The 24,265-nt window shown below is 34.8% G+C and overlaps 1 protein-coding gene across 1 annotated transcript; it reads right to left on the minus strand.

The window, feature by feature from the left end:
* Positions 1-21,002: 21,002 nt before the first annotated feature.
* On the minus strand, positions 21,003-23,763 carry LOC149845198 (protein MODIFYING WALL LIGNIN-1-like). Its single transcript, XM_089997506.1, has 3 exons — positions 23,508-23,763; positions 22,916-23,121; positions 21,003-21,597 (listed from the first exon to the last, which is right to left on the minus strand). Exons 1-3 carry the CDS (start codon positions 23,682-23,684, stop codon positions 21,333-21,335), a joined length of 648 nt encoding a protein of 215 aa, XP_089853632.1. The 5' UTR covers positions 23,685-23,763; the 3' UTR covers positions 21,003-21,332.
* Between the last annotated feature and the right edge of the window lie 502 nt (positions 23,764-24,265).

Below are 24,265 nucleotides of genomic sequence, written 5' to 3' on the forward strand. Positions count from 1 at the left end.
TGGAGGGTGATGAAGTGCTGGGACTGTGGACTAAAATGGGTAGCAGGTAAGGTATGCTAAGTGAAGGAATGTAGTAGGTGGATGTTCATAAAAACAGTGAATAAAGATATAAATATGATAATATTGGATGATATGTTGCAATGGAGATGCAGCAAATCACTGTTATACCGCGAATACACAGGGGAGTGATGAGGGGATGATGATGGTGTTGTATGATTAAGTGTAATGCTGGAAGAAGGGGAGTGGAGCACTAATGAAGGGGTAAAAAAAAATTCTACATGTGGCAGTGACAGGTATAGAGAATGTCCATGATTCTGATTCATGTTCAGCTTTTTTAGAGGACAAACATAAGATACAGATAATTCTCCATCTGCTTCAATTTCCATTTGTATCCTGATGTTGTCAAATTGTTGCATAGACACAGTATGATGGACATAATTTAACGACCCATCTGCAGAAGATGAATCAATACGTCCTATCCCAAAATTTCCCTATAACCCAGACCCTCTTTGTCACCTAGAGCACAAATAAAAGTTGAAGGCACCAACAATTCGGAGTCTCCATCATCAATCACTAGAACCAAATGGACGTCCAAGGGACAGTCCTGTTGGATCACATCTATCAGATGCCTATTCAATAGCCAGGTCACTCTCAGAATCCTCTTCAGGTAACTTTGCGACTTCATGGCAATGCTACCAGGACCTCCTTACATAAAGGTTTGAAAAATAAAATGTTCATGTCATTACCCTCAAAATCAGTGGCACTTATCTTCTCAGCAAGTTGATCAACTGCCAATCTTAAACCAAGACTTGATGTACGCTTTTCCATTCATTCAAGCAGCTCATGTATGAGTAAACATAAATATAGCCATTTGTTATTTTCAATATTCCATTTTGGGCTTGAACTTTTAAAGGGGATAGGTAGAAAAACCTAGGCTATCCATACAAAATAACATGATTAGACTAAAAGAAAAATCAAGAGAATTCATACATACCGAAAATATCACCCTGCTTTCATGTAAATCCTCCTGAATGAAGACCTGTTAAACATTTGGAAAGTAAATTAATCTATTTCTATCAGTGAATCAGAAATCAAAACTTCTGCTACTATCCCTATACTTGCATTTGTAGACATACGAGAGTCCATATCTTTGGAAGTGGATACTTTGGACTCCTAAGGAAACCAAAGAAAACACACAATCGATCTAAAACATAGAAATATACACATGTGTCTTACAGAAGAAAGAAAAGAAAAGGGAAAAGAAGAAGAAGAAAAAAAAGAAATTTGTGCTAGTGAAGTATAGATGTAAGAGCATGAAGGCTAGTTTTTGCCTGACCAGGTTTGTCAACTGGCGTCCAAGAAACCCACCAAGCTTTTCTCAATAACAGGTCAACATTCACCCAAGCATGATACTTATTGGATAAAGAGATATGATCCCCTCCTGCAACCTTCATCAGCCCATCCACACCTCCTGGATGATATTTCCTGTATGGTGAAATGTCATATATACAACCCTTTTTAAAAAAAAAAAATGTCCATACAGAGCCTTTGCTATTGTGTTGTTTTAACTTTATTCACAGTGATGAGTTTCTTGTTGGATTACCCCTTTAGGTCCACTAAGTCAGGACGTATTTGTTGATAAGAACCTCAAAATCCATTGTTCATTATTAAGTATCAACATTTAGACCCCTTCATTGACCATGTACGCAGGCAATGGAGCTTAACCGATCGTCCCAATGTCTAATGCCATATTTAGAGCTTAAACCAGCAAGATTTAAATTCCTAGCAGGCGGTGACACCAGTGTAATTCTGAGATATAAGCAGGGGGATGTGGATTCCTCAAGCATGGTTACATTACTTGGATATATACCTTTTGGGTATGAATGTGTACATATGGTGGAATAAACAAGATATACATAATATACAGGAAAATTTACAGATGAAATGCAACTGCTGAGTGATGAATGATGCTAATGGGTACTACAATTCGAGCGCAAGTGCTGAACATGAAAGGAATAAATGTGAATGAAATCTAAAACTGGAAATCAAAGGTAAATGAGAAATATAACAGGCAGTTGAAATAATCAAAAGTTGATAAAATAAATGCAAAAGACAGACATATAGAAATAAACGAGTGATGCTGAAATAGGGAATTCGCAAGTGAAATGAAACAGAAAGTGATGTCGACCCATGGTTTGGAATGGAATTAAGCCAACGTAGAATCCACCCTCACTATAAATCAAATTGTGAACCCAGCTTTTGCTCAGCCGAGCAAGGCACTTCACTGCAGATGTTGAGGTCTGCGAAGTACTGACGCTCAATCGTTTGGGTTTAATTCAAACGCAAGTGACATATTACGTGAGGTTGCAAGATGAAAAGTGGTACTGAAGACAAGAACATGCATCAAAGGAAAATTGCTTAGAAATCTAACTATATATCGGTTCGAAATAATGACAACAAATATAAATAATAAAAACACAACCACAAATCTACAGTCGAAGAGAAAGAATGATCATCAAACATCATTAAAGCAAGAAATTGAATCTGCAAGAAATCAAAAATTGAAATAAAAGAGAAAATGGGATCTGAATACAGGAAAATACTAAATCAATCGACATTCAAATTACTTAAATTAAAAAAAAAGAATAAAAAAAAAAACAAAAGCAAATGTTGGAATCAGACATTCCATTGATGTTGCATATAGGTAGAGCGATATTGCTATAAACAATTCGTTGCTACCATGGATGCTTTAATGGGGCCAAACTAAAAAATCCAAGGAATTAAAAAAAAAAAAAAGAGGGGAGAGGCTTTTACCAGATTATTTTGTTTTAATTGGAGAAGGAGAGGCGTCTCCTATACTCTGTAGATATGACAAAGCTCTGAAGATCAATCGGCAAAGGGAAACCAGAGGAAGAAGAAAAGAAGACGGAAGAAGAAGATGGGGTAAATGGAGAGGTAGGAGACGGATAGCAGTGGAGAGGCAGGAGATGAATCCCCTCTCCCTCCTACGTGCTCCCTTTTAAAGATCAAAAGGAGAGATCGAGAGAGGGAGGTGGTTGAAGATGGAGGGAGGAAAATCCATGGGTTTGTTGAAGATCGAAGGTGAAAATAGAGGGGGAAAGGTGCGCGGGAGATGGTCGTTCGCTCTTTCCCTCTTTTCCAAAAAGAGGGTTCCTTTTTTAAAGGTTTTTTAAAAAAAAATGGCTCAAGATGAGTTTTTTGGCAAAATCTTCAAAACCACTTATTTTCTTCGTAGTTTTTCCGATTTTTTTGGTTTTTTGCATTATTTTTCTATTTATTATTTTTTTGTATTTTTTTGGAACAAAAATCTAAGTTTTTACACGAAAGCAAAAATTAAACACCAATTTTTTTGTATTTTTCTAAGAAATATTTACAAAAGTATTTTTCTGAGAAGTTCAGACCATTTCGGGGAGATTTCTTCAAAAGAATGGGTTTGGACCCGAGTTTTGAGAAAATGTTCGAGTTTTTGAAACTCGAATCGAGAAATACACGTGATGGATCCAAACGGATGTCAGATGGATTGTCCGAGCTATTTAAAAACTATTTTTGGTATTTTTCTGTAATTTTAATTTAAAAGTTTGGACAACGAGACTCAGATTTGGATCTGGATAATGGATCTGGATCCGAAATCAATTTAAACATATAAAATAAATTTAATTTCAGTAAAACTTGAGAAATGAACTGGAATTTAGATTTTTAAAATGACTCATTTGCTTAAAAATGAATTTAGGGGCAGAAAGGAGATATTTAAAAGATTTTGAAAAATTTGGGGTGTTCACACCTTGCTAATGGGGGTCCAGGTATATCCCCACTGCTGAAATGGTATGGAAAGAAGAAAATGTTTGAAAAAAAACAAAAAAAATATTTATTCATTCATGAAATCAAATTTCTTAAAAAGGACATCTTCAGTGATCATCTCATGTATTTATGTGCACTCCATGTATTATATTTTGCATTTTTCTAACATGTTTTCTTACTTAAAACCAATTAACTCATTAGAAAAAGCTTACCCACTCTCCTCTTAGGATCATCTTGTAGACAAATGGACATTAGGCCCACATGATGTCCCTCGGATAGATGGAGCAATCAAATACCCATTCGACGAACATGTAACCCATTTCTACCAAACCTTTCTTTCCAAACCATGCTTGAACTAGGTATATCATTTATAAATATCTTTGTCATATTCTAGTGTGTTTCCCCCAAAAAAAATTGTCTTTGTCTTTATCTTTTAAAAAACTATTTGGCGCTTACAAACTTTTTAGTCTGCGTTCATATAATTTCAAGCAATAAGGCACTTATTTCATCCTTTTTCTAAACTCGCTCAACAAACTTTTTGCTCACAGTTACCGAGTTCAAAAAAAAGCCTTCGTGTAAAACAAGGTACTAACTTAGTCTTCGGTACAATCTCATTTGACAAGATCTCTGCCTATATAGATAGGCATCATAGAGAGATACTCGGGTTGAGCTATGTATGTGCCTTTAGCTATCATTTTGTTCTGCCAACCGTTAATGTTTTTGTCTTTTCACAAGATAAAAAAAAATAATGTCAAAGTTAATAATTTTCTCTTTTCAAAACCGATGTGTCTACTTTCTTTGTTAATTGATCAAGCTTCACATACTCAATAATAAATATGGGCATTAGTAAACATACCAATTTTAATCAAGACATTTCATATGCCAAAGATCAATTGTCTTTGGCTTATTTCAATTAAGGTTAATTTCAATCTCATTTTTGGCCTTCAAAATGACTTCTTTAATGTTTTTGGCCAAAAGAAGAATTAAAGTAGAAGATTTTATCTTTCAAATAAGCCAAACATCAGGTCAATCTAATAAGTTGACATCTCTTAATGACACATGGAGTGTCGTTAGCAAATCCCATATAGTGTCATCAACAATTGGCCTAATCCATGATGTGTCGTTAGCATTTTACTAACGACATGTGGATTGTCATTAGTAATTAGCCGAATCCATGATGTGTCATTAGCACTATCCTAATGACATGTGGATTGTCATTAGACAAAACCAAGTATCATTAGTAGCATGTGTCATTAGTAGTATGTTTTGTTAGCAGCTTGTGCCGTTAGTTGTTCTTTGGATTCAAAAATTGTTGACCATTTGTAGATGAACTACCCATTTCCTTATCCCTATCTCACAAAACTGTGAGATAAGATCCTACGAATCTAGCCTATTTTTAGAATCCCTAAATCATATCCAACCAACCTAATCCCTAGATTTTAGGCAAGAAAAACCCCTTGGACAATGAGAGGATCTCTTTCAAACTTCGTCTAATAGGATCCTATTATCTCATCTTAGACTGATCCTAAATATTTGAGAAATATGCCAGAATTCACCATGAAATTATAAATTGGGTGCCACCTCCCCTTATTCTAATATTTGGAATTTGAGATTTAGTCATGCCTACATTCTACAAAATCCTTACACAACTAGACCTAGTATTCTAGCCTAACTAAGTCCACTTAGTCTAGCCTAGGAAATCCTCTATCTCACCAACCTTTAGAGTTTGTGCCTAGCAATGACTACATAAGTGTAAGGTGAGATTTGATTTGCTTTTTTTATGTTCATTTCATTCATTTGATTTATTTAATAAGTGTAAAACCCACTAACCTTCGTATATTAATGTTTCTTGTTTTTTTCTGAGTCTTGGTGGTGACTTACACCCCCAAGCTCGCCATTTTTTAGGACCTATGTACGAGGTACGAGAACCTACAAGTTGAAGCCCATGTTGAAGTTTTTGAGCTCCTAGTGTAGTTGATCCCTGTTCAACAGAGGAGGAAAGGTGTGCAACTTGAAGAATGAACCACACATCTCTTGTTTCTAATATTTAGATTTGGTTTTTTTATCTAAAAGTCTTTTTCGGATAAAACTCATCTTTTGTAATTTTCAAATTTTTGGGATCCACAGATGGTCAATTTAAATCTAGACAACTAGAAAGTGTTTATAGTGGGATTCCAAAATTGTATCATGAAATTTATAAGACCATGATCCTACAACGACAATAAAATTTGCATGAGATCAGTCATATATCATAATTTAATCATTGAATATGCCATTAAAATTGATTAATTTTAGTTTATTAGTTGTAATTTCACATATCAACAAATAATTGATTCACTATTGCATAAACATCAATCATTGAATACATGATCATGAATTGAAATATATAATTGGTTCTCTTACAGACATGCTTCACATACACATATCATAATTTAATCATTGAATATAATATTAAAATTGATTTATTTTATTTTACTAATTACAATGACACACATCAAAAAATAATTGATTCACTATTGTATACACATCAATCATTTAATACATGATCATGAATTGTAATAAATAATTGGTTCTCTTACAAACATGCTTCATACAACGTTACATATTAGAATTTAATAATTGAATATAACATTAAAATTGATTCATTTTAGTTTACTAGTTACAACTGCATACATTAATAAATAATTAATCTACTATTGTATACACATCAATTATTGAATACATGATAATGAATTGTAATATATAACTAGTTCTCTTATAAACATGCTTTACACACAATCGCATATCATAATTTAATCATTGAATATAATATTAACAATGATTCATTTTAATTTACTAGTTACTACTACACACATCAACAAATAACTGATCAACTATTGCATACACATCAACAGATTTAAAAAGTGAATGAGATAGAAGATTTTCTTCTCTTTGTTGAGGATCTTTCTCTGCCATCTCACTACCTACCCTTTCACTCTCCACCTTAAACTTTGCCTTCTTCCTTTGTTGATGTTCCTTCTCTCCCCTCTCACTATTCCTACTCTCACTCTCCACCTTAGCAGTGACCTCTTTATTTGCTTGAGACAAATCTTCTCTTTTCTCCACCCTCTCTTTCACCTCAGCCTTGACCTCTTTCCTTTGCTAAGGTTTCTCCTTTGCCCTCTATACTCTCATGGTGTCCACACTCTTCCTCTATATCTCATCATTTCCACTACAAGTGGTTATATCTCATGCTTCCTCCAGTTGAATTTGTAGGTTAACAATGATTGAGGAATCAAGTCATGGGCCCCTTACACTTTTTACCCACTGATTGCTCACTAGCATACCCTCTTTAGATGCTTCTTAGATGAAAGACATGAATTTGGAGACAAATGCATCAACCTTTTTTTTTCAAGAATTTTTTTACAAAAGCCTCATTTTTCAGTGTGGTTTGAGGCTTCTTATTTGATTGCAACAATCTTAGCCTCATATTACTAATGTTGTATTTTTTGTGAATTATATAAAAAATACATGTTGATCCCTATCTATCCACTTATCAAGCTTTTCTCATACATCATAGTATAAACCATCAACCAATGGGTATTATTTATAAAAAAATAGTATTCAAGAGGGAGCAACTCTAGTATTTTACATAAAGTTTATGGTAAAAAGAACAATTTTAATCAGCCTATTTATACCATATACATACTACCTATTTCGTGATGGATGAGTAGGTGTTGGTATCTCCATGACACCTTCACTCATTATCTTCATAATACAAAATGAACAATTTTCCACATAACCAAATTTGAGAATAGAGGTAAACAGGCAGGCAAAGGTGAGACACATGAAATTGAATTACAAAAAAATAGAATAAGTTATTTGTTATCATCGCAAAATTTTACTTTTGCAAGTCAAACTAACCTTTGAAAAAGATTTTGAAAATAACTTGCCTCAATTTTAAAATACAGAAAAATTCTGAGGAATGGGAGTCGTCTGTCGGTACGAGGTTCAATCATTCATGGCACCTTTACCAGGGGTAATTGAACCAAGGATCAATCCAATGCTTTGTTTTGCTCAACTTATCTAAATCGTGTTCTATTTTCTAAATGCACAAAGAATCAGGCATGTGCTATGAATTTTTGAAAATGCAGATTTGAAAACATGATATTTGCTTAGAATAACTGAAATACTTGAAAATTTTTGGAAAATATAACACTTTGAAAATCGTGAGTCAGAGTTGGGAGAATATCCTAAAGAAAAGAAAATCGATTTCTGAAGAAATGCAAGTGCTTTGTGAAAATCGATTTCTGAGAAATTTCAAGTAACTTTAGAAAACTTGATTTCTCTGAATTAGAACTTAGAAATTGAGAATGTTAAGACTTGGAAAATCGTGAATTGAGTTTGAGAAATACTTGAAATACCGCTTGAAAGCTCAGAGTTTTGAGCAAATCAATTTCTGATTAAGACTTAAGAATTTTTGAGAAAATTGATTTCTCTGAATTAGAATTGGAATTTGCAAATTGAATGAAATGAATATGAATTTTAAGGATATGGTTTTGAAGAATTGAGAAAATCTTTTTGTATTTTTGAGAAATGCAGTGCATTTTGAAGTTCGCCTAAGAGTGTAGGTTGAATGTGGCTAATACGAAGATCACAAATCTGGGTCTCATTCGTATTCTAACTATGGACATAAATATGAATTCCACCGAGTTTGTCAACTACCTAAGAGCTTGTGCACGTGCCATTCGTGTCAACCATGGTGAATTTGAAATATATGCATGAATGACAAACATAGCAGTTATATATCAAAGTTTAAACTATATGCAATGCAAATCCTAATCTAAGCAAGAATTGAAATTCTTATTCGAAATTTAATTATAATTTACATCACTAATTGAATTTAAATAAAGCAAAGTAAAAGAATTATATCCTTGATGTCTCTGCAAAACTAGAAAACATGTTAGCACAAAAATGTAGGTTTATCTAAATTTATCTGAAAATATTAGAGATTATCGGATATTATCCATATGTAAACCCGATTCATACTTCCCTAATATAAACATAAATTATAAAATTAAATTGAAAATATGAAAATAAGACTTAAAATTTTGAAATTGGGGTCAAAATGACCAAAATGCCTCTGATAGCAAGACTATGGCCTTGAAATCAGGATTTTTTAGAAAGATATTTTATAAAATACATGTTTTGAAATTCAAATGAGAATAAACCAAACATAGGTGATGTGGTATGATTGAAAAGATGAAAATCAAAGTTTGGAATTTCGAAATTGAGATCAAATGACCAAAATGCCCCTAATAGCAAGACTATGACCTTGAAATCAGGGTTTTAAGAAAATATTTTGGTAAAAACTTGGGATTTAAGGTTTAAATAAAATCAAATAAATATAAAATCGAGTATGAAACACCCTAATATGATTAAAAATATATACAAACCCTAAAAATATAGACTCATGCACAAAAATCTAAAAATATCATGAAAATCATTATTTTGGCAGTGTTTCAGAATCCTACGGGCACCCTGTTTTGCAATTTAACTCATCCAAGCATCAAATGATATTCAAAATCAGTAAAACTCGACATGTAAACTTTTGATAACCCTAAAATTAATCTAGGAATAGAAACATCAAATTTTGACATAATTTTAACACCAAAATTACATAAAACCCTAAAATATACTATTTTTACCCGCGAGCACGTACCCATTTTAGTGTCAGACCCGAATTAGAGGTCAATACACCATGAAAATTCTTGAAATTTTACAGAGACATAATAAACAAAAAAACTAAGATTTTCCTTTTTACAGATTGGAGAAATCATCTTTGGTGAGGGAGATATCATTCCGGCAATCTGAACTTAAATTTAACGAACATGAAATATATCAAAACAGATACTTTCAGTTGAAAATACAAGGAAAAATAGCAAAACATATCAAAAAAATCTGAGATTTTAGCAGTGAATAGAAGACAAATAAATAAATAGTTTCTATTTTTACAGATCATTGATTGGATATATGGTTAAGGATCTATGATCAACATGATTCGAATTAGGGTTTTAATAAATGATAACAAGTTTTAAAGCATGGGTCTGACTATCTATCAAAATAAAAATAGAAAGTTGTGACAAAAAATTATAGGAAAATTACAGTAAATACTAGGCATTAACACAAACTTTTGCACTTTACGGATTGCAAATCAGAGTTAAGATGAGAGAAATAACACAACTGCAAGTTACTTATGAATTTCAATAGTGATTTTAATGACTGAAAATCACGATTTGATCTTTTAATTTTCTGTCAATGTTCCCAAATTCTAAAACCTCTGATTTTTTTACAGAGACTCAATGACATATTCGTGTACCACATAAAATTTTCAAAAAATTTTAACAAAGATTTAAACATGGAATAACATGATTTCTATAGTTCTAGAATCAAAACACATGGAAATCTAAGAAACACTAAAAAAACATGATTTAATAATGAAAAACAATAAAAAATACCTAAAAAGCAAAACAAAATTTATTTTAATGCTGAAACATATAAAATAAACATTAATATGATAAAAAAAAAGAAAATAGGGAGACCATGGCTGAAATTAATTTTACCTTTAAAAACATGGATTTAACTCATTTAACGGGTAAATCTCATGTTTCGTTGGTTAAGAACATGAAAAACAGTAGTATAAACGATTTTAATGGATTAGAATCTCAAAAAATAGCATGAAATAGGGTTAGATAATCTTTTTGGATCAAACTTGAGGTTCTTGAATATGATCCATGGTTTAAAACCATGAAAAAGGGGGCGCCAATGGTGAAACTCATTGAAAAACATAAAAAAAACTAATAAAGATCATGAAAAAACATTAAAGGAACTCACCTTGGGGGCTGTAGCTGCTAAGGAGGAAGAAGAGGTGCTGGAGAGGAGAGAGAGACTCCAAGAAAGACGTGAGAGAGAGCCTTGGGGTCGACCTCCTTATGGCCACTATTTATAAAAAAAATAGGTTTTTAGTTAAAGAGTTTGGAAAATTTCAAACTCTTTACTAATTGGCTTTCTTAGGGGGGTGCGATTTTCATGTGAGATTACCTAACTACCCCTAACCCTAACTAACCTAATTAGCCTCTAATTAAACTCCTAACTAGACTAAAAGACTCCCAAATGTGGCGCCACTTGGCATTTTTCCACAATGGGTTTTCAAAACTTAAAACTTTTAAAAACAATATTTCAGAACCAAAGTTAAAATAGATTTTTAAAATCATTTTTAACTCTTCTAAATCTCTAATCTAACTAGTACACTGACTAACCCCAGTCTAACCCTGACTTCTTCAAATGTGGCGCCACCCGAGTGGGGCCCACTTGAATTTTCAAAAACGATTTTAAAACTTGAAAAACAAAGGTTTTCAAAACAGAGTTAAAAGTGAAATTGAAATTGAATGTTTTTAAACCAAATAGAGTTCTGACTGAATCAGAACTCTTCCAGATGTGGTGCCAACTAAGTGGGCCCCGCACCAGGGTTTTGAAAATTCTGAAATAAAGACGGGAAATGGCTTTGAAAAGGGGTTAAAATCAACAGATGAAATTCAAAGGTTTTGAAAATAGACTCCTAAGTGAACTGGAACTCTGGACCAGAGTCCTAAAATTTTAGGACTCTGAGGTTTTAAGGTTTTGAAAGCCATTTGAAGAGGTTTTTAAAAGATTTTATCGGAACCAATAAGTTAGAAAATACAATCAGTGTTAGAGTCCTAACTCAATCGACACTCTAAAATAGAGTCTTGAATTAACTGGACTCTGCAATAGAGTCTTGAATTAACTGGACTCTGCAAAATGACCTGATTTTTGAAAATAGATGAAAAAGAATAAAAAATGGAAGTAAAAACAAACTTCATAATAGACTCCTAACTGGATTAGGACTCCGGGACAGAGTCCTGATCGAACTAAAACTCTAATTTTTTTTGGTATTTTCTGAAAAATAGATGAAAGAACTTGTGAAAACAGTGAAAATAATAACAAACAGTGAAATCAAAGCATAGTCTTGACCCAACTGGGACTCTGGGGCAGAGTCCTAATTGAACTAGGACTCTCAGAATTTTGGATTTTCTGAGAAAACAAATGAAAGGATTTTAAAAATAGGTGAGAATAAGATAAAATTGAAGTTTGGTTCAAAGTCCTGATCTGATTAGGACTCTTGAGGAAGATTCCTGATTCGACTAGAACTCTAAGAATTTTTGGTTTTCTAAGAAGCGAATAGTGAGGCTTAAACAAAACTTTTTTAAAAACCAGTGAGAATGAGGTGAGAAAATAAATTTTGGATAGAGTTCTGATTCGATCAGGACTCTGGGATAAAATCCCAGAATTTTGAAATTTTACGATAAAGATGTAATAATTTTGAAATCTGGAAAGATAAATAAAGAGATTTTGGAAAGATTTTTTCAAAATTGAAATCAGGATCAGAGTCCTGATCCAACTGGGACTCTTTGAATAGAGTCCTGGTTTGACTAAAACTCTGAATTTTTGACTCATTTCAAAATATTTTGAAAGATTTGATTAAAAACAGCTAAAATAGCCACGAAAGATAGAGTCTTAATCCGATTGAAACTCTGAAGAAGAGTCCTAATCTGACTGGGATTCTTAAAAAAGAGTCCTAACCCAACTAGGACTCTGGGATTTTGGCCAAAATGAAAGATTTTAAAAAGTTTTCTCAAAAATAGGTAAAAAGGGTAGTAAAAGATAAAGTTTTGATCCGAATAGGACTCTGGAAAAAGAGTCCTAATCCAACTAAGACTCTAGAATTTTTGAGAAATTTGACAAATGAAGGGATCCAGAAGCAACACCACCTAAATGGGTCTTATCTGAGAATTGAAATCAATTGAAAATTGAGTTTCAAACGAATCCAGATTATTTTTTGAGAAAAACATTTAAAATATAAGTGTCCTTGGGGTTGACAAATGACAAAATGTCGATTCAAAACCCAGGTTTTGAAATTGATTTTGCAAGAAAAGTTTTAAAACTCAAATCTGGATTCAATATTTTGAAAACAGGAGTTTTGGATCTCGATAATGAGATGCACTGACATATGATGTCCTGAAATGCAATGAAATGACATGTCAAATGCATGCAGTGACCTGCAGTGACACATGAAATGTAAACACTGGATGAGGGTGAAAATTTAGGGTGTTTACATTATTGAAATCCAAAAATAACTTGAGAATCATGACATTGTTCCCTCTTTATCTTTATAATACAAGATAAACAACCAAATTCAAGGCTAAAGACATACCAAATTAATTAAAAAAAGCAGGCAAAGGAGACTCACATGAAATTGAATTAAACAAAATAGACTATTAAATATGAAAAAATAACTTGAGAACCATGACATTGTTTTACAAAGCAATTGATTTACAACACTGCTTCATAAAATAACTCATTCAACCATTGCAAGGAGTGAACTTGTGCTTACCAAAAAATCTCATCATTGATGATGTGATGTACACTAAAAAACTTGTCCATGATGAGCTGTTGTGCAATAGAGATCAAGCAGGATCAACAACACCTCATCGAAAAAACTTGTTGGGATAAACAAGTTGGGGACTATAAAACCCTCACTAAGAAACCCTAATGTTATGTGAAAATAGTCCTTAAATGTAAAGCATAGCTTTCATGTATATATATATATATATATATATATATATATATATATATATATATATATATATATAAAGAGTCACATTTAATGCATGTACAAAAGCTTACAAACATTAATTGTGATGGTCGGGAGATTCATAGAAACCTCATGAAAATATTTATGAATTGCATGTTGAATATGCTAATGTTCGGCATGTCTGCAACTAAGGTTAGAAGTTCTGCTTGTATAGAGGATGTTCATGAGTTGTTTGTGCAAACGTCAGGAGGACATTCGCAAATGTATGGTGCGATCAGAAACAAAAAATATGTGAAGGTAAGAACATTTGTGCATGTCTGACTTTTGCAGATGTACATCCAGAATTTATGTGAAGTTAGTTAAATGAGGTTTGCAAGACAATTGCACAAAGGTCATGGTGTCTACAAATGTGTCATGTGAACCTGCAATAAAAAAACATGCAAAGGTAAGGACATCGCAACACATTTGTGAATGTCAGACACACATTTTCATATGTACATCCAGAATTTATGCAAGTTTTTAGTTAAAGGAGGTTCACATGGTATCTGCGTGAAGGTCATGACATTTAAAAATATATGATTTGAACTTCTAAAGGTAAGGACATTCACAACATATATTTGTAAATGTTAGATGGACTCACATTTCGCAACGTACATTCAAACTTTATGCAAGTTTTTAGTTAAAGAAGGTTCACATGATATCTGCATGAAATTCATGACATCCACAAATATGTGATGTAAACCTGTCGAGTTTGAATAAAAAAACATGTAAAGGTAAGAACATTCACAATAGGCATTTGCAAAGGTCAGTCATACATTTGTGGGTGTACATCCTGCCTTTAAGCGAGTTTTTAGTTAAAGGAGGTTCACATGATGTCTGCGTGAATGTCAGGACTGTCACAAATGTATGGAGAAAACTTGTCGAGCTCAAACTTTTAAAATTTAGAAGGTTCACATTGTGCTTATAAATCTAAGAAGATCTACACATTTCATATGTGAATCTATTATGTTGGGATTCAAGTTAGTATGTTTGCAAATACTTTATGTGAATTTCATCCCATTTGTGAAATGTTCATACAAATTTCTTTTTTATTGAGATGTCATGACCTTCAGACCACGTACGTACCTATCGCACAAACATCAGCAGGTTCGCTTGTGTGAAGAGTAAAAATTTTCAAAAAAAATATGGAGTCCAAATTTTGGGCATGAGGTGGATTTTGGCAAATTATGAGACATTTTTTAAATCACACCATTTGCATGAATAGTATGATCATTTCCCGAACATATTGTAAGGCATTTCCAAAATGCCAAAATGAAGTGTAAGCCAATTTTCAATAACCTAGACTTTTTGGCGGTTCGGTCTAGGCTCATTAAATAATTGAAATAGCTCAAACTTGTTTCATGTTTGTCATGAGCTTAGCTTGACACGGATTTGTCACGAACAATACTTGTTCGTACTCGTCTCATGAGCAATTTGAAGAGCAAAGCAAGCTGAGTTTTTGCTCGACTGAAGCTCGAACTCACATAACATTTTTGACTGAAAAGAAAAAAATGTAAAATATTAAGTTTTTTGTTTGTTTTTGTTATGAAACTCACATAGCGTCGTGATCATAGCATTCAAAACCATTTTGTCTCTTTCTGTTATTAAATAAAATATTAAGTTTTTTTAAACCAAATCATTTTCTTTTTAAATATTCATGATGAGATTTTGTCTTGCTCGTCAATGTTTTTTATTGAAAAGAAAGAAATGTAAAAAAAAAGTAATTGGTGATACACATTTGCCTACAAAATGTGTGACACAATATATGAAAAAAAATCATAATAAAATATTTAATTAAAGTTATAACTGTAATTACAAAAAGTATTTTATTACTAAGGCTGGTGATGGTCTTTCTCAAAACATTTCAGGCTGGTGAAAAGAATGTCTCTTCCCAACTTCTCGAAAAAAGATAATTATAATACATTTGTGACAATTTCTAGACAATTCATAGTGGTAAAGGTAGTTTGGTAGAAATTTTTTGCAACCTTAGTTTTCGAGGTTGCATAAATTATGCATAGAAACAATGGTAGCAAAGCTATATATATATATATATATATATATATATATATATATATATATATATATATATATATATATATCAAAGACACATGGAACGTGAACCTTCTTTGGTGCTTACAAGGAGGTAGCAGCCCATGTTTCAAAGCAACCCATTCAAACATTGATCACAATGGAGAAAACAAGAGGCTGGCAAGAAAAGATGGGGACCATGGGCAGAGGAGATCTCTATTAAACAAAAACATGCAAGACACAAACTCACGATATTAATGTGGTTTGGTGAACAATCACCTACGTCCACAATACTCCACTCAACAACTCACGTGTGGAGTTTTCTACTATTTAAATAATTACATTGTCTATCGACTTCACTTAGTCGATTCTTTTGATTATTCTCCATTCAGTTACATTTGATAAGATTAGCTATATTGCTAACTTGATCTTTTTGGACTCTTATTGTATTAGCTTCTTAAGCTGGAACAATAATCTTGATCTCTTCACATTTGTCATTATCGTGATCTTGGGTTAGAACGATAATCTTGATCTCATCACATTTGTCATTATCATGATTGTTTGTTAGAGTCCCATTTTATGCAGGCCGATCTTAGATAAGTTGATCTGCAGTTATAGAGATAAACTTAGTTTATCGAGTTTATCTATTTTAGCAGTATCATATCCAGCGCTATTATTGTGACCTGATCCAGTGATATTATCGTGACCTGTCATGATCTGCATTATCGACATTATTGTGACCTGCATTATCTCTGTAAACAGTCCCTCTCAAACTGGTCACGGGCGGAGCTAAGAGAATCAGTTTGACTCATAGATCAAGGAAGTGAGTGTGCGGTAAAGGCTTAGTAAAGATATTTATAATCTATTTTGATGAGGGCACATAACGAGTGATGAGAGTGCCCAAAGCAACTCTTTCATGAACAAAATGATAGTCGACTTCAATATGCTTCATGCGTAAATGAAATGCTAAATTGATGGTGGTTTGAAGCACCAAAATATTGTCACAAAAGAGAACATGTGATTGGTGAACACTCCCAAATCACGCAAAAGGAACATGATCCGTATAATTTCAGCAGTGGTGGATGTCATGGATTTGTATTCTTCTTTGGAACTGGATCGAGCAATAGTAGGTTGCTTTTTGCCACTCCAGGAAATGTAATTGTTACCAAGAAATGTGCAAAAGCTAGAGGTAGAGCGTCGGGTAATGGGGCATCCTGCCCAATTGGCATCCGAGAAAGCACATAATGACAAGGATGTATTCGATAGTAGCCGGATTTTGTGGTCAATAGTGCCATGAACAAAACAAAGAATGCGCTTGACCATTTAGAAATGAGCATTGATCGAGTTTTGCAAGAACTGGCTGACGAAGTCAACACTAAAAGAGAAATCGAGATGAGTCATAGTAAGATATTGAAGGACTCCAACTAGACTTCGATAAAAAGTCGTCTTTCGAAAGGACAAATCACCATCCATGGTGCAAGTAGCATGAGTCACCATGGGCATAGAGGCAGGCTTGATGCCAACCATTTAAGCTTTATCAAGAAGCACATAGGCATAGTGCTTCTAATTAAAAAATAAGCCCCCTGAGGACCGATGGACTTCAATGCCCATAAAGTAGTGCAAGAACCCTAGGTCCTTCATTGTAAATTTTTGACTGACAGTTTTGATAAACTAACTAAGAAATTGAGGATCATTGCCAGTAAGAATAATATCATCAACATAGAGTAGGACAATGGCTATCATGGATCCACTTTTGCAGATAAATAATGAATGATCAACAATGCTAGAGAAAAAACCAAGAGACAGAAGGAAGGTGCCAAACCGATCATACCAAGCCCGAGGAACCTACTTTAGCCCATACAGAGCTTTCTTCAGTTTACAAACAAAATCTGGACGTTGAGGATCTTGAAATACTGGAGGTTGTTCAAGGAACATAGTTTTATTCAAATGACCATGTAAAAAGACATTCTTAACATCCAACTGTCGACAATCCTAGTTATAAGCCAAAGTAAGAGTGAGAACAATGCGTATGGTGGCAGACTTGATCACTAGAGAAAAGGTTTCCAAGAAGTTAACACTCGAGATTTATCAAATCTCTTAGCAACGAGACAAGCTTTTAGTCGTTCTACTGAGCTGTCACTTTTTAATTTGGTTTTATAGACCCATTTACTCCAGATGATATGCATGCCATGCTCTTTAGGCACAAAATTCTATGTATCAATGATATTAAGAGCATATATCTCCTCATGCATAGCATCACACCATCCTTTATGAGCAAGGGCATCTTTAAGACTCTTTGGTTCTAGAGGCACAGATAGAGCAATAAAATATTTGGGATTGGGCTTTACTATGCCATCCCGCGTACGAGTGACCATATGATGAACTCGAGAATGAGGAGTGGCAGAGGTAACTTTTTCACTACTTTCATTAGCAACTAACTACCTACTATCAACAAGACGAAGATCTTGAGGCTGAATACCCTCAAAATAAACACTGACCAAATCGTTTTGAATATTCTCTCTTTGTATGACCAGCTCACCATGTGACAGATCACATGTCACCTTCCTTAGATCCTGTTGGTTATTAGACTCAACTAAAGGGTGATGGCAATATGAGTTTGTCTTATCGGACCATTCTTTTAAGCTTATGAGCTCACTCACTTGTTGGTTTGCATAGAAGAGTAACCCTGGTTTATGCTAAGGGTAAATACCTTTATAAAAAATGGCATGTCTTGATGTATAGATACATTCAGTGGGGGAAATTAGACAACGATAGCCCTTGCGGTAATCACTATAACCTAGGAAGACACATGGTAATGTTTTTGGGTCAAATTTGTTTGTAGCATAGTCTCGAAGATAGAAAAAACATCGACACCCAAAAACTCTCAAGCTTGTATAGTTCAGTTTCTTTGTAAATACCTTTTCATAAACAAGTTTGGCATTGGCAACTAGTTGATGATTCATATTGCCATTAAGAAGACTTTCACTTAGAATTAAGTTGGAATTTTAGCATGAAAAAGCATAGTCAACCCTAGTTCGATGATAGACTGTTGCTTTCCAACCATTCTATTTTGTTCTAGAGTTTTTGGGCAACTTTTATAGTGAATAATTCCATTAATCTTTAAGCCTCGAGTTCAATACTCCCATACTCGCCCTCTTCATCCATTTGAAAAAACTTTATTTATTTTTCAAACTGAGTTGGATATATTTATAAAATTCAATAAATTCGATGCATAATCCAGATTTATGTCTTAGAGAAAATATCTATGAAAAATGAGAATATTCATTAATAAAAACTGCATAAAATTTAAAATTTTGATGGGAGGTAACAGGGGCAGATCCCCATAAGTCACAGTGAACTTTTCCAAACAACTCCATGCAATGATCATCAACAGAAAGGAAAGGAAGTCTATTGATTTTGCCCATTTGGCAGCTTGCAAATATGACACTTTTAATGGACTTTGATTTTATTGAAATAGGCTTATTTTTTTCAAGAAAGTCAACAACCTGTGCATGCACATGCCTAAGTCATTGATGCCAAACTTCCCAACTGGAGTTTTTAAACTGTGAAGAAAAGAAAACTTGTTACTCTCGATCAACCTTGTTCCTTGAGTTGTCAAATTCATACAGGTCTCCTACTCTACTCCCTGTCGCCACTTGCATGCCCGTCTTCTTGTCCTTAATCACAAAACCATCAGATGAAAACTCAAACAAATATGGTATATCAAAAGTTAATTGGCTTACAGATACCAAATTCTTTTTAATATCAGGAACAACCAAGACATTGTTTAGGTGAAGAGAATGGTCAACATTTTCAATTTTAGTGGACCCTACATGGGCAATATTTAATTTGGCACCATTTCCAACCATAATTTTTTCTGAACTATAATACCTGGAGAAAGTTTTGAGATTACCTGGATTGCCAGTAACGTACGAGGTAGCTTTCGTGTCAGGAAACCAATCTTGATCTTGGCTATCAGTTAGTTTTATGGCAGCAAGAGCCTGTGGAACATCTTCAGCTTGATAGGTATGATTAAAGCGGTGCCAGCAATTGATGGCACTGTGATTCATCTTGCCACATATTTGACACAAGACCCCCCTTTTTTTTTCCTTGGTTGATTTTGGCATTCAGTTGATTTTGGCATTCAGTTGATTTAAATCAGATTTGGTTTTGTTTTGATTGAATCGACTGCCACTATGTCCAACTTGGATAAAGTCACATCCTTTTAAGCTAAATTGTTGCTTTGTGTTGAATCAATTTTTTTTATTATTAAATTTTTGTCCAAAAAAGTGAGAGTTCTCAATCACACCTTCTTCATGTATGGTGCACAAGGTTTCACGCTCTTGATAAACACATCGTGCTAATGAATGATCTCATTCAAGAGCCAGAACACCATGGTTTCATCTTCCATAGGCTTGCCAATGGTTGTCAGTCCATCACAAATCTTTTTGAAGCCATTGACATATTCATTCATCAAGAGACTTCTTTTTCGATAGGATTGCAACTTTTGTATAAATAGAAATTCACATTCTTTGAAGATGTGAGAAAAAGCCTTGATAAGAGTATTCCATACCTCACTGAATGTTTGACGGTCAACGACGAGACCCAGCACTTCCTCTGATAAAGTGTTTGTGATCCATCATCGTAAAAGTCTGTCAGATTTCTTTCAGGCAATAAACTCCATATTTGAGATGCCATCTATAGTTTGAACTGGAACTGGAGTTTTGCCATCTATAAACCAATCATGTCTTGGCTCTCGATGAGGCCAAGCAGCTGTATTTTTCATAACAGAAAATTTGAATGATTGAGTTTAATTGTGATGAAATTTGCCACATTTAGGTTAAAGGGGTACATAAACTTGATGGAGTAGTCGATGGATGTTGACGCCAATGAAGAAGACAGTACAATCACCTCGGATGCAATTCGGTCTGATACCGTAAAAAAAACATGCAGGACACAAACTCATGATATTAACATAGTTCGGTGAGCAATCACCTATGTCCACGATACTCCACTCAATAACTCACGTGTGGAGTTTTCTACTATTTAAATGATTATATTGTTTATTGACTTCACTTAGTCGATTCTTTTGGTTATTCTCCATTCAGTTACATTTGATAAGATTAGCTACACTGCTAACTTGATCTTTTTGGACTATTATCGTATTAGCCTCTTGAGCTAGAACGATAATCTTGATCTCTTCACATTTGTCATTATCGTGATCTTGGGCTGGAACGATAATCTTGATCTCATCACATTTGTCATTATCGTGATTGTATGTTAGAGTCCCATTTGATGCAGGCTGATCTTGGATAAGTTGATCTGCAGTTATAGAGATAAACTCGAGTTTACCTGTTTTAGCAGTATCATATCCTACGCTATTATCGTGACCTGCATTATCATGATATTTGACGATATTACCGTGACCGGCTGCATTACGGTCGACATTCTGTTAATACCTATGTGACAACAATTATCTTGTATTATTTCTTAGAAAACTTTTGCCTGTACAAAAATTTTGTATCCACAACTATAAAAATGCTATGGCCTTAATAGCTTTTTCAGCAAAGAAGGAATGATCCATCTCTTTTTTTCTCTAAGAAAGGGACCTATACTGACTTCTCTTTCCCTTCAGCTTTTATGCAATCAATTGTCATGTACACATAGAAGATCGAAGGTTAGGACCCATTAAAAGGGCACAATGAATATGACATTTTTTTTACATAATACACTAGACTTTTCCTTTTCCCTTTTTTTTCATTTACTTTTGTAATTTTCATCATTGGTTCTTCTCTTAACAATTTATCCTAACTTTCTCAGGCTCTTTGGGTGCTACCTTGTCCTCGATTAACACCCCTTCGTCAGTCTTTTTGCAATTGCATAGTAAACAGTTATTAATTGTAGAAGTCACTGTGATTGCTGCAAGCACAGCTGCAGCAGAGTACACCCCCTTCTTAACAATGTAGCAGTCACCATCTAGCCATCCTTCTCCATAGGGCTGACTCTGGTTCATGCTTGATCCTACGCCCAACAACAAGATCGCGATCGCAAGGCACGCCCTGTAAACATAAAACATATCCAAAAACTATGTCATGAATATTGCCGAGGTTATAAAAGTTTCACAATTATATCATATGGTATTTCAAAAGGCTGATATGATACCAAAGAAACATGGTATTTTTCAAAATATCAACTATTTGGAAGATATCACATTTTTCATCACAAGTTAATGCATGCAGTAAAAGCATTCCCTCAAACAGAAATTTAATGCAGCTAAAACAGTTTTTATATTTTCATATTATTTATATATATTTTATTTATACTTTTGTATATTTGTTATATATATATTTTTTGTTTTTATATATGACAAGTAGTTTTTCAATTTTTATCTACAAATCAAAATTTTCTAAAATATCGGAAGATTTTTCCTCACTGAGATTTAACTAAGAGCAAGATTTCCGCCCCTACATAGGTGCTTTGTTCGTGTTAAACCCCCAATTCTAAAATGAAGCCCAAAAAAGCATGCTCCAAATTAGGACTTCTATATGGGATTTGGATTTGCAGACTTAACCATGGCAAGGACTTGGCTGAATGATAGGATACGGGTGCTTTGGGCCATGTATACCTGGGTAGATAGTTCGGCTTAAAGCATTCAAGCTGAAAGGCATTGAGAGTTTGATACCCATACCGCCAGGGATGGCAATGGACAGGGGCGGGGGATAGGGTCTCCACCCCCGCCCCGTCTCAAGATTAGAACCTGCATCCCCGCACCGGGATGGATTTTAACCTCCATCCCCCGCCTTCATCCCCGTTTCATGTCCTCCATCCCCGGTTCAAACAGGGATGAGGCGGGGCGGGGCCCGTTTTCCCTTAGTCCATTGCCATCCTTTAGAAGGACTGGGGATGGGGATAGGGCCGGGCGGGGATCGTGGTGGGGATGGGGCAGGGCAGGGAAAAGTGTAAGTTCATCCCCGCCTCCATCCCTGAACGGGGATGGATTTTAACCTTCGTCCCTGCCTCCATCCCTGTTTCATACCCTTCAACCCCGGTCCAAACGGGGCGAGGCGGGGCCCGCTTTCCCCCGGTCCACTGCCATCCCTACATACATGGATTGGCTCCGGATCAGTTAAATACATAGGAAAGTCGAATCCAGATCCGATTGACCTGAATCGTTGGCCAAACGATACAGGTCCGATTCCGATACTAACACTATTCATGATGATGACACATGAGTCACAGGCCGGGAAAAAGTGTGGGGGAAAAGATGTTCAGCACAAATCTCGAACCATCACCAAACATTTGTCTACCCGGCATCAAAAGTAACACAAAACAAGAGGAAAAGGAAAAAAGGGGTGCGTGGAAAATAGGCTGGATTACCAGGAAATTATGGCAAGTGCGATGGCGATGGTCTTCTTCTTATCATCCAATTGAACTTTGATGCCTCTTGAGAAATGTTTGGTCCCAATCGCCATGTATCCCATCACCTGAGCAGACAGAAGGCATACGGCAGCTGTAATCCCCAATCCAAACGCAGGACTCTTGGGCAAAGAGCAGAATTTCTCATCCAATCTCACGTCCTCCGCCTTCAAAGTCCACAAGAAAAGAATCAGAAGTTGAGAATTTTTTGGAAACATTGGTAACTGGGACCCCTGACGGAGTCCCGTTAGGTTTACCCCATGACCTGATCATGATCTGCTCTCAATAGAAATTGCTATTAACTGGAGATGGGCATGAGGTGGAGCTGAATAAACTCAAGCATCCGTTTGCTTGTTTAAGATATCTAGAACTATCAAGAGATCCTTGAGAATCTCCATCTTCCCAGAAGAAAAGAATTGAAGGGAATTCCCTAAACGAGACTTTTTTTTTTCTGGATAAAAAAGTTCATATATAGGATGTAAGAGGGCCAACTACTTCATGTTGCTTGCAAACAAACTTTGGAATTACAACAAAAATGGAGCTATTCCTCTACCTTGTTTCTCTTGAACTCGGCGGAGATGCTGGTGATGAAGGAGAGGAGGCCAAGGAATCCGACGGTGGCGCAGAGCACCTTGTTCCCGGATCTTGGCTTCTCCATTGGCCTCAATGAAGGGCTTGTAGTAGTTGAAAAGATTTGAAGCGATGCCAAGAGACTTGGAGGGGAGGTCATTCAAATAGAATGCTTCTGTTCTTCATCTTGAGGTGTTTTTCTTGCATTGGGGAGTCGGCCATCCCCCCCACACACCTCGTTGCTTTCTTGAGACTTCAAAGATAGCTTGATGCCTTTGATCATCCATAGATGAGCTGATGACGACAACAATTTTGGGGACTTCCTTTGGCGTCCCCACTGAAGAATACCAAGTCAAATCTTGCTTGGAGTTGCTGAAAATCACCAACTGCGCTTGTATTATTTCATGGGAGGCTAGAAGACTTTCCTTTTTCCCAACTTTTAATTTGTTTTCTCACGTTCAAAACGCAATTATGGAAGGGAAAAGGAAACGACGAGTTCTTGGACGCAAGTGTTTTTTAATTTTCTCATACAGGCTTGCCTTTTATCTCAAATTCCATGTCAACCATCACCTTTTCTAAAATTCCTGATAAAGACCTAGATTTTTCTGAAATTGGTCAAATAAATACTCGGTCTAACCTACCATTACCGCATCTAGTTAACCTAGTTTATCATATACTAAATCTTATTTAAAATCTTAAATATTATAAAAGCATAAGCATCTCTCTCAGCATAGTGGGTGA

Source organism: Nuphar pumila, chromosome 2, assembly GCF_984573655.1.
Source record: "Nuphar pumila chromosome 2, dmNupPumi1.hap1.1, whole genome shotgun sequence".
Taxonomy (NCBI): Eukaryota; Viridiplantae; Streptophyta; class Magnoliopsida; order Nymphaeales; family Nymphaeaceae; genus Nuphar; species Nuphar pumila.

Coding starts and splice junctions, on each gene's coding strand:
- LOC149845198 (XM_089997506.1), bottom strand. CDS start 23,684: ATGACCTCCCCTCCAAGTCTCTTGGCATCGCTTCAAATCTTTTCAACT. Junction 23,122..23,507: donor CCGAGTTCAAGAGAAACAAG/GTAGAGGAATAG, acceptor TGGACTTTGAAG/GCGGAGGACGTGAGATTGGA. Junction 21,598..22,915: donor GCACTTGCCATAATTTCCTG/GTAATCCAGCCT, acceptor TTATGTTTACAG/GGCGTGCCTTGCGATCGCGA.